The sequence below is a fragment of the Chlorocebus sabaeus genome, chromosome 1 (genome assembly GCF_047675955.1).
Source record: "Chlorocebus sabaeus isolate Y175 chromosome 1, mChlSab1.0.hap1, whole genome shotgun sequence".
Lineage (NCBI taxonomy): Eukaryota > Metazoa > Chordata > Mammalia > Primates > Cercopithecidae > Chlorocebus > Chlorocebus sabaeus.
The window spans coordinates 44,330,831-44,343,121 of record NC_132904.1 but is presented as its reverse complement, the minus strand read 5'-3'; the positions used below and the strand labels follow the sequence as shown (position 1 = coordinate 44,343,121).

At 35.6% G+C, this 12,291-nt stretch overlaps 1 protein-coding gene across 5 annotated transcripts in view; it reads left to right on the top strand.

Annotated features, from left to right (window-relative positions):
* The window catches only part of PRMT3 (protein arginine methyltransferase 3), a 134,520-nt gene that overhangs the window by 107,829 nt on the left and 14,400 nt on the right, over positions 1-12,291 (top strand). For 4 of the 5 annotated variants that reach the window (XM_008004263.3, XM_037999575.2, XM_008004272.3 and 1 more), the window contains 2 exons: positions 11,048-11,098; positions 11,296-11,383. The exons of the other annotated variant lie outside the window; for it this stretch is intronic. In XM_008004263.3, the coding sequence (XP_008002454.2) occupies positions 11,048-11,098; positions 11,296-11,383 (139 nt within the window). The remainder of the gene's footprint in view (positions 1-11,047; positions 11,099-11,295; positions 11,384-12,291) is intronic. 5 annotated transcript variants of the gene reach the window in all.

Sequence of the window (12,291 nt, the reverse complement as noted above, 5' to 3'; positions counted from 1 at the left end):
TCTTCTAAAACTCCTAAAGTACCTAATGTTTACAGACATCTTATGTAGATGTATGTATTAACAGGAGGAAATCAGTCCTCATGGAAAGACAAGTCAAAAATTAGAAAAATAAATTTGATATATATACCAGATGACTCAGAATATACCTTATAATATTTGCCAGATTTTTAGTTTCCACCCTGTGTATCGGGTACGTAACAGAAGGACTTAGATGTTGACTTGGTAGCCATCTTTCTACCTTACTTTTCTAAAGGGCAAAAAAAAAGAAAAAACTATTCATTTCAGAAAACAGGGCATATCACATCTTCTATATGTTCCCCTTTTACTGTCTGTTAAATCGTTCTTTCAGTTTTCCATCTCTTAATTTATACTATTGAAGGGTTGTAAAGACAAGTAGCATTTGGTGGAACTTGGTCACCTAGACACAAAAATTTGTTTTAATAGTTATCAGTTTTAAACCTCTTCAGCAGTCATAAAACTAATTTTTTTGTTCTGCCTTGATTTGTAAATTCAGTGTATGTTTTGTTCAGGTGAACAAATATATTCTTAAAATTAAAATATAATGTTTACTTATAACTGATAATTTGAGGAAATAGGAATGGAACATAGGGGCCTTTGCATGGATAGTTTTGGGGGAAGATTAGAAAGCAGCACGAAAAATGGAATATAAGGAAATAGTAGTCATTGATATCAAGCAGTGGAAAACCGATGATGTGTGAGGGAGCAGGAGGAGAGAAATCTAGAGAAGCAGTGGGCTGCAAGCCTTTTTAAATGGCAGAGATTGAAAAAAAAAAAAATACTATGCAACATCACTTTTCATTCAAACATGTACTGAACCCTATGTGTGGGCTTCCGTGCTAGGCACTATGAATACAACAAATAATCAAAATGTAATTTCTAGCCCTAAAGACATTCGTTTAGAAGGAGAGGCCAACATAAATGGAGAATTGTAATGTAGTGCTCTATAACAGAATAGCAGAGGCATATAAAAGACACCCTTAGCCTTGTATACTCTTACTTTCCCTGATCATCTTTAAGGTTTTTACTTTAAGTGTGGCTTCTTCATGAAAGTCTTTCTAATACCATATGTATTGTACTAGCAGGAAGTGATTAATTGTACAGATGAGGGAATATTTGTCTGAAGTAGTTGCATCTGATATCAGTTTTCAATTGAAAATAGGAAGTTATAAGTTAAAGCATCATCATTTCCTTTTACCAAAGGTTGGGACAGGTTGACCATCTTTTTGTCATTTAACAAATAGTTTACTTAATAAATCATACTGATTTCCTGTAGTCCCTGCACATTCCAGGATATTTCATGCCTTTGTAACTCAGTGCAATTTCACCATTTAGATGGCATACCCAGGCATGCTTAGGCAGTAAGGATACAGAGGTGAACAAAGAAATGGTAAGACTGCCCTTAAGGGGCTATTAGGATCTACAAGTGAACAAAGACATTGAACAAAAAGTATTATATAGTGAGTGTTACTATAAGGAGTGCAGGAACATTTAATGGATGTATTATAACCTACTCTGGAATTAAAGAAGGCTGCCCAGAGGAAGTAATATTTAAACTGGGACATAACAAATGAGTTAGTTTAAGAATTGGGGTGGGTGTTACCGTGATATGGTTTGGCTGTGTCCCCACCCAAATCTCATCTTGAATTCCCATGTGTTGTGGGAGGGACCCAGTAAGAGGTAACTTGAGTCATAGGGGCAGGTCTTTCCTGCGCTGCTGTCATGAAAGTGAGTCTTACAAGATCTGATGTTTATTATAAGGGGGAGTTTTCATACACAAACTCTCTTTGCCTGCTGCTATCCATGTAAGACATGACTTGTTCCTCTTTGCCTTCCACCATGATTGTAAGACTTCGCCAGCCACGTGGAACTGCAAGTTAAGTTAAACCTCTTTCTTTTGTAAATCGCCCAGTCTCTGGTTTGTCTTTATCATACAGGTAGGGGGCCTTAGGGAGGAAAAAGCAATACAGTGAATAATCTTCCTCCTGTGTTGGTGAGCCACATAAAATGGAGAAACCCTTTTGCTGAAAACAGCTACAAATGCCAAAAAAATGTTAAATGCTATCTGTTTGAAGTTATCAAATAAGGACGTACTACTAAGCCAAGACTCAGAAAAGAAGGTAATCTGAAAAATGAGACTAACATTTGGGGCTACTTTTGTCCTATAGGCATTTACCAATTCAGAGGAAGGAGCTGAAAGACCGTGTAGCCCTTTTGATGTCGCTTACATGGATAGGAATACAAAATGGGACCCTTATCGTTTTGCAGCACTTTGCATTGGGACCATAAAGACTGTGCCCAAGATAAGATATGAGAGAAGTAGAAATCTCAAACCCTGATATTAGATTAAGACCTCGGTTTGCTCATGCCCCCAGGTTCCCTGCAGAAACAAAAGATCTTTCTAGAAGATTATTACAGGTTTCAAATTATTTTCACGAAGTTTTTCAAATATTAATGTTCAAAACATATTCAGACGTAATCAGTCACACAAGGACACAAAAACATGAATCAAGAACCAGTTGAAGCAGTAGACAATAAAAACAGAGCTCTAGGTGCTCCAGGAATTAGTTATAACAGACACAGATTTTGAAAAAACTATGCTTACTAAATTCAAAGAGAAAAGAAATTGCAAATTTTAACAAATGGAAACATTTTAAAAAATAATACTGTTTGGAAAAGAACAGACATTCTAAGACCAAATTAAATACGATTTGAGCAGCAGATCTTCACCTATTAGTGTAGAGAAGATCCGCAAACTGGATCTTAGGGCAGAAGAAAATGTCCAGGAAGAAGCCTGGAGAGATGCAAGAATGAGACAGAGGGAAGGGCAAGAAATAACATGGATACAAGGAAAGGTCTAATTACATATACATGTAAATGGGCATCCCAGAGAAAAGGAGGATGAGAATGTTACAATATTTAAAGAGATGTTGGCTAAGAATTTTCCAAAACAGATGAAAGCAACAATTTAAAAAGTACAACATAACCTAAATAGTGCAATTTTTAAATTGGATCGAAATGTAGGTGTATATCTAAGAGAAGTGAAAACATGCCCACACAAATGTTTATAGCAGCATTATTCGTAATAGCTAAGAAGTGGAAGTAATTCAGATGTCCATCACCTACAGAATGGATAAATAAAATTTGGCATATTCATGCCATGGAATATTCAGCTATAAAAAAGAATGAAACATGATACAACATAGTTAACCCTTAAAAACATTATGCTAAGTGAAAGAAACCAGTCACAAAAGACCATCTCTTGTATGATTCCATTTAGATGAAATATCCAGAATAGGTACATCTGTAGACACAGACTGAACAAGAGGAGAATGGATGGAAGATTTGGAGGAGATGAAATGTTTTAAAATCAAATTGTAATGATGGTTACACAACTCTGAGTACACTAAAGAATGCTGAATTGTACAATTTAAATGGGTCAATTTTTATGGTATGTGAATTATATCTCAGTTTAAAAGAGGGAAGAGAAATCCACACCTAGACATATCCTAGTAAAACTACAGAAACCAAAGAAAGATCTCAAAGTTGGTGGAGCTATGGTGCTGGAATTACCTTTAAAGAGGAGCTAAATAGACTAGTAGATAATTTCTACAATTGGCGAATCTTCAAACTGAATACAGCTGTGAAACCCACACCCAGATGAAGAAACATAACATCTCAGCACCCTAGTAGCCCCCCTTGTACACCTACCTAATACAGAGCATCTATGCCCTGTATTAGCCAGGTGCACAAGAACAATGGAATTGGGGAAGCAGAGGAGAGGAACAATGGAATCAGAAGAAAAAAGACAAACAGAAGAAATTGTGATAACATTATCACTGTGATGCCAGAAAATAACTGCCAACCCTGAGTTTAACCCAACTAAGATATTTTTTAAGAATGAAAGTAGACAACTTGGCTGGGCACAGTGGCTCATGCCTGTAATCCCAGCACTTTGGCAGGGTGAGGCAGGCGGGTGGCTTGAGGTCAGGAGTTCGAGACCAGCCTGGCCAACATGGTGAAACCTCGTCTCTGCTAAAATTGCAACAATTAGCCGAGCGTCATGGCACACACCTCTAGTCCCAGATACTTGGGAGGCTGAGGCAGGAGAATCGCTTGAACTCAGGAAGTGGAGGTTGCAGTGAACCGAGATTGCACCTCTACAGTCCAGCCTGGGCAATAGAGCAAGACTCCATCTCAAAAAAAAAAAAAATTAAGAATGAAACTGAAATAAAGATATGTTCAGATAAGCAGAAAAGAAGAGAAAGAATTTGCCTAAAAAACCTGTGCCAAAGGAAGTACCAAGGGATATTCAGGCAAACAGCAAATGATCCCTGATGGAAGGCCAGAAATTCAGGAAGGAATAAAGGTGAACAAAAGTGGTAAATATTTACATACCAGTAGTTCTCTTAGGTATATACCCAATGGCTGTGGTACAGATATTCACAGAAACTGTTCAAGTGCCTGTCAGCAGTAAACTAAATTATATTGTCACATACACCTTACAGCCATGAAAATGAATCATCTGCAATAATGTAGATGAATTTCACAAACAATATTGAGGAAAATTAGCCAGATAGAGAGGACTACCTGATGTATGATTCGCTATATATTTAAGTATAGTAGGAAAAATGAATCTTTGCTTAAGAGTATTAGGATAGGTTGTTAGAGGCATAGGGTGCCTTGTAGAGTCTAGGTGCGTAAGGGGGACTACTAGGGTGCTGAGATGATCTGTTTTTTCTTCCGGGTTTGGGTTTCACAGCTGTGTTTAGTTTGAAAATTCAGCATGATATATACTTACACTGAATGTACATTATATATATTAAGCAGTTTTTAAAATGTGAAAAATCAGTAAATGTCAATGAATACTAGTTGTATAAAATAATTTTGTGTTTATAGCTAGGAAGAAATGTAGAGCAATTAAGGCATGTGAGGTATCAATTAATGAAAGTATTCATGTTATAGACTGAAGATGATTTTTGCCCCCCAAAACCACTTTAATAAGCAATTTTGAAATTACAAGGAAGCAATCCCAAATAAACTTAAAAGGTGTTTCAGTTATCTTGAAATATTCTAAGTAGATCAGAAATAAATTACATTGTGTTTTTCAATAAAAGTATTTTTTTAAATATTTTTAGACCTATTGTCTGTTTTACTACTTCCCATATTGCTTGGTCTATTTTTTAAAACCACTCAATCTGGCAGTATCTCTTGAGAAGTATATGGCACTTAATGTGTATTGTTCCCTAGAGGAATCATGAACGAAAGAAAAGGTGCAGATTTTTCTCGTGGGTTACAATAGAAAATTAATTGAAAAAGGAAGAGTCTGTAATTTAATGTATAGTTACAATTGGGGAAAAAATAATATATAATTTTCATATTTGTTGATTATGTCTTCTTAAACACCAGTTATTACTAGCACAGTTCATTCTCTATATGTGGCAGCTCGTATAGCTTATGTTTGTATTTTCATCTGCTTGGTTTATATACAATGATCTAAGCTATAACAGTCATTTTTATGCATTGTCTGCTTACTCTTTCTTTGCTTGCTTCAGACTCATCAGTTGGCTTTTGCATTCCATATTATGATTTTGAAAGAACTACTTCAACGAAAAATTGTATTTTTGTTATAGTGATTCTGCTGCATGGATTACAAGCACTCTATCTCCATGCTTGGATAAACTCCATCAAAAGCACATTATCCTCCTACTTTTGTGGCCAGCTGCCTAATTGTATCTGCTGTAACCACATGCTGTTGGAACATGATACCAATGAAGAACAGAAATGATAAATTACTCCCTGCAGGTGATAGTGATAATGATAATTTTTAATTTCCTTCTTCCTTATAAGGTCTAGTCTGATCTTATTTCATTGGTTGCCATTCTATTACATACACACAATGTGTCCTCTTTAAAGAAATACTCCTCACACCAAAATACATGAGAAAGTCATTTGTTTTTATCCCAAATCATTGTTCTTCAAATGAGTGTATATTAAATGAACTGCATTTACCTTTATATAGAATAAACAAGCAAAACATGGCTTAAAACAGATTTTTTCCATGATTCATTTTATAAATGCCATGAGTTTTCTTTTTGTGAAACCCACAAAAAGATGAGTTCTGGAACTATTATATGCTGAGGAATATTTAAGATGTACAGCAAAGCTACATGCTTGTATTTCCCTATGTGCATCAAAGTAATTGTGGAGGATTCTCACAAAATATCGAGTGATCAAGCTATCCCAGAAATTCATCATGTGTATGTATTTTCCTTTCATTCTGTTTTCTTCTATCATTATTTTTGTTTTTTTGTTTTTTTAATTACTTACCACTCATTCTCCTTTCTCTCACTCTAAGGGACTTTTATAACTAAAACTTTTAGTTATAAGTTTTTCTGACTGTGGTATAATTCAGTGGAATTTTATTTAATTGTGACCTTGCCTTTGCAGATTAACCCAGCTCCTACAGATACATTTTAATGTTTTTCCCTCAGCAGTTCTCATTGCCCCGACAAGATATATATGTGAGACAAAGGAGAAATTTCTTCTGTAGTCAGCCTTCAAACCTCTGATCTTTTTCAAGCACATGTCAAGTTGTAGCTCTGGTTATTTATTGCCATTGCCTATTAGTCATTATTTCCTATGGTTATTCTTATATTTGAATGACTTCCACAGAGAGAATGTATATTCATTGAAATTAACATTTAAAAGATGTAAAGATAGCCTGTCAAAGTGATGGTAGCAAGATGATCAAACTGTAATTGAAAATAGTGGCATGTTTATATTTTGCTGACAAAATAAATCATTTATTCCTAAATCAGCTGATATTTGGTTATATCATATATAATAGCTTTGCAGAAATAAAAACACTAATCATAATTCATTTGGTTTTATATTACTGTTTCAAAATTGAAGTTTTTTTCTTAATCTCTTATTTAAGCCTCAATGGCATGCAACTGTAGTTCCAGCTACTCAGGAGGCTTAGGCAGAAAGATCCCTTAAGCCCAGGAGTTTGAGTCCAGCCTGGGTACCATAGCAGGACTCCATCTCTAAAGTTAAATAAAATTTTTAAAAAATAATCACACACAAAAGAAAAAAAAAAACACAAACCCTGTCTCTTTAAGGGGCATTCTAGATCATGTTGGTGTTTGAGGGTAAACACCCATTTTAAAACCAGAAACTCCCTTTTTTTTCAGAGCAAGAATCTTCTACTTTCTCAGCTGTATGAGTGCTGTCTAATGAATAGGTAGATTATCTGCACAAAGTTTGAATTTCAGGTGAATTCCTTCCTAACTTTTCTTCATGCTTCTGCTTTCTGTTTAATTGCTGTGGAACTGAGTTAGTATTACTGTAAACCAAACCTCATTAGAAATGTGACTGTGCTTGAGGACTCAAAGATACTGTGATGCATTTCACATGGAGGCAATTTCAGGTGTTTGTCATAGATCCTTCCCAGTGCTTATAACCGAAGTTAATAATGTCTGTCATTTTTCTTTGTCTTAAAACTTATTTTTTGGTTACCCAGAACTTCCCAGTATTTCTTTCACTGTATTATTTAAGGGCTGGAAATTTTTAACTGAAATTCATAAACAGATTTGGAGATTGATTAATAACCATGTATGGCCGGACGTGGTGTCTCACACCTGTAATCCCAGCACTTTGGGAGGCCCCCCAAAAAAAAATGTGGGGAAAAATAAATCCTAAGTAAGCTAATAAGAGCTTTTGTGAAAATTTGGGTTTAAAAGCAGCTTTTGTAACATCTTCAGCTTCAGATATATGAAGAGAAACATTTCTAATTCTGATTTTAAAGAATGGCAATAAATATAACAGTTACAGAATTATAATTGCAGAAAGATGAGAGGCTGACACGAGTTTAAAACAGAGTTTTAAAAGATACATTAAAAATGTTGAAAACAAAAAGATATTTAAAACTATGAGTTTTCTGTTCTTGTTGTTCCAGGTTACCTTCTGGTAGCATTTCCCATCAACCTGAAGAAGTTCTTTTAAAACGTTTCTGAAGGAAGCCTATTGGCAATGAATTTCTTTACTTTTCCTTGACTTGAAAATGTCATATTTTGCCTTCATTCATAAATGATGTTCTGTCTAGATACAGAATTTTGAAACTTTCTCCATCAGTGTCTTTTTCTTTTCCATCTGGACCACCAATGTCACATTAGATCTATGGGTCTCCGAGGTCCTATAACATGCATTTTATTGCCATCTTTTTCCCTTCTTCAAATTGGATAATTTCTATTAATCTTCAAATTCACTGATTTTTTCCCTGTCATCTCCATTCTGCTATTCAGCCCAGAAGTTTCAGTTATTATAATTTCCAATTAAAGTTTTTTCATTTGGTTCTTTTGTACGGTTTCTCTGCTGAGAATTTCTAATCTTTTGATTCATTCCATTGTGTTTTCTGTCCCTGTTGGAACATAGTTGTAATTGCTGCTTTAAAGTTTTGCTTGATAGTTCGAGCATCTGGGTTATCTCAGAGGTGGCTTGTCTTTTCTCTTGAGAGTTGTTCAATTTTCCTGATTCTTCGTATGTTGAGTAATTTGAGATTGTACCTTACATGTTGTGCATTCTATGTTGTCTAAACTGTGTATCTTGTTAGAATCTTAAGAATGTTGATGTTTGTTGTTAGCAGACAGTCAGCCCAGTTAAAATCAGACCATAAGTTCTGTCTTAGTGTCCGAGCAGACAGTTGGCCAAGTCTCAGTCACATTCTCTAAGCTTTTGTTATGCTGTTTTGAGGCTGTCTTACACATACCTACTTTACGGATTAGTCTGAAACTTTTACAGATTTTTCAAATCTCAGTTCAGTTCTCTAGGCCTTTGCTTAGTTTTGGTTTTTTTTCCATGCATGTTTTATTCAGAGGTTAATCCTGAGACTTGCACCAGTGATTCCAATTTTAGTTCAATTATCTAAGCTTTTGCTATGTGGGTTTGGGTCTCACCTGTAAATGCGTAATTTGGGGGTTAGGCTGAGACTTGGGCATTTCCTACATACAAAATTAGGAGATCTTTTCTAGCTCTCTCCTCTCCGTATTTGTCCCACATGTTCCATGCTTTTCAGAGTTAATATTAGTTCCATTCAAGTTCAGTTAGTCAATGCTTTAATAAAGTATACTGACTATATAATAAAGCTAGCCATATTTGAGACTGAAGACAAAGTTTTCATTTGGCTAAAATGTATTGAAAACCTACTATATAACACTGTATTGGGTAAGGGGCATAGAGGTGAGTTACACATATGCCCTGCTCTTAAATAAATTGCAGTATAAGGCAAACTATAATATACTATCGTAACTAACATAATAGAATGTATAATAAACACATTTGCTCAGCAAATATTGTATTGTATCCTATGGGCCAGGTTACTGCTCTGGGCACTAAGAGTATAGTGGTGAACAAGACAGGCATACAGAAATAAATAAGAAAACAGCTGAACTGGTCTGTGAAGAGGCATCGTAAGTATCCAGAAATCAATTGTAAAAGGTTTTATTTAGAAATATTCTAATTAACCACATGGTTTTTATGATAATCTGTGGCTGAGTACTACATTGTTTTATAATTCTATTTGGCAGAATTATTAATAGTATTTTGATTCTCTCAGTATCTAAATTGCAATGAACCTCAAGGTTAAATATTGAATTTGGTTTGGACCTAATCCATATTAGCCCTACAAGATCAATAAACTGTCACATTTTTAACAAAAGCAGCAGAGTACACAAATTAGCTTTACCATGATTTTTCAAAAACTCAGTGTCCTGTTTTTAACACTTTATAAGCTTAATGTAATGCCAGTTTTAAAAAATGATTAAGTCCAGCTAGTTCCAATAGTGAAAGAAAAAGGAATGGTATTTAAATTTAACCAAAAACCTCAAAATTATGTATTTACCTGAATATGTTAATTTCTTTAAGAGATCTTTTTGTAGGCTGGGTGCAGTGGCCCACACCTGTAATCTCAGCACTTTGGGAGGCCGGGGGGCGGGGGTGGGGGTAGATCACAAGGTCAGGGGTTCAAGACCAGCCTGACCAACATGATGAAACCCCATCTCTACTAAAAATACAAAAATTACAGGATTACAGGTGGCGCATGCCTGTAATCCCAGCTACTCAGGAGGCTGAGGCAGGAGAATCACTTGAACACATGAGGCAGAGGTTGCAGTGAGCTGAGATCGCACCATTGCACTCCAGCCTGTGCAACAGAGCAAGACTCCATCTCAAAAAAAAAAAAAAAAAAAAAAGATCTTTTTGTACTATTGTTGTACTATCACAATAACCCTTAGAGCTCACTTTGGAGTTTCTCCTTTGAGTACTTGCTTAAACATAAAATTTGAGTACTATTGTTCATTTTTTCAGGAAAATAAAATAGGTAACATTTTAAAAATCTTTATTTCGTCACAAAAATATTCACAGTACTTGACTTAAAAACAGATATACTAGACTAGAATAAATTAAATGAACTGGCTTTGTATAAAAGAGCATGTTTCAATTATTTATTGCTGTATAATAACCCATCTCAAAACTCTGGCTTGAAGCCCAAACCATTTATATCTGTGTTTCCGATTCTGCAATCCTGACTGGACTTAACTGACTAGTGCACCTGCTGGTCTTTCCTGGCATCTTTCATGCTGCTGCAGTTGTCTGAATGCTTGACTACAGCTGGAGAAGTCAAGATGGCCTAACGCTTGGGTGGACACTCAGTTGGCGAGTGAGGATCAGTGAGGGGCCAGCTCTCTTTCCATGTGTGTTTCCCGTTCAGTGGTCTAGCATGATTATTTCTCTATTAAAACATACTGATTATTTGATTAGCCTTATTACCTTTATTATGTTGCTTCTGTGAGGAAAAGCCAAATTACGTTACTTTGTTTTTACTTATAACATCTTTTCCAGGAAAAATATTGAATTTAAGAGGTATTGAGTTTCTGAAATAGTTTCTCATTTGCCATGTCTTAAGAGACAATAATTAGTTATTACATAATGTAATTCATTTAGTAAGTATATTTCTTTTTTTAAAAAACAGGCAATTGCTGGCTACTTTGATATATATTTTGAGAAGAATTGCCACAACAGAGTAAGTATCATGAGTTATCTCATAAGAATTAATTATTACAGAAGTACATTATATTTTATTTTGTGCCCCAAGGTGTTTAATCATAAGCATTTTGCTGCTGTAAGCAGTCGGGGCTTGTGTTTGATGTTGTAGATTAATGTACCATGATATTAAAAATCTTGTACTTCATCAAATACTTTTGAACTTTACCAATTCAGGTCGTGTTCTCTACGGGCCCTCAGAGCACCAAAACACACTGGAAACAAACAGTATTTCTACTGGAAAAACCATTTTCAGTTACAGCAGGTGAGAAAGAATAGTAGGGGGAAAAGTACCTTATTCATTCTGAAGTAGAAGATATTCATTCATTTTACAACCACTTTTTCTGTGCACACTATATTTGCTTTTTGAGACGGAGTCTCGCTGTCTCACCCAGGCTGGAATACAGTGACGTGATCTCAGCTCACTGCAACCTCCATCCCCTGGGTTCAAGCAATTCTCCTGCCTCAGCCTCCTGAGTACTTGGGATTACAGGCACACACCACCACACCCGGCTAAGTTTTATATTTTTAGTAGAGATGGGGTTTCACCACGGTGGTCCCCAACTCCTGACCTCAAGTGATCCGCCTGCTTTGGCCTCCCAAAGTGCTGGGACTACAGGTGTGAGCCACTGCGCCTGGCCTGCACAATGTATTTGAAGCAATATAACAGATGTTAAGATGTTCTTAGAGTTTACCGTCTACATACATTTTAGATGGCATATCATTTAATTAAAGACATAATTTAAGAAAATTTAAGTCTAATTTCTGCCAACTAAAATAAATAAGATTACCTAGCTCTTAAAGTATCACAGAATTCAGAAAACTTTAAGCAATAGTTAGTATTTTATAAGTTACAAATATAACTAAAAGAAAATATTTTCTTTCTCCAAGTGACTAAAGAGAGATATCACCAATAAAATAAAAGTTAAAGACAATTTCATTCAGTAGTTATTGTAGGCCAGGTACAGTGGCTTATGCCTGTAATAAGCCACTTTGGGAGGCCGAGGCAGGAGGATAACTTGAAGCCAGTTTTGGGTTTTTTGTTTTCTTTTTTGATACGGAGTTCCACTCTTGTTGCCCATGCTGGAGTTGAATGGTACCATCTCGGCTCACTGCAACCTCCACCTCCTGGGTTCAAGCAATTCTCCTGCCTTAGCCTCCAGGTAGCTGGGA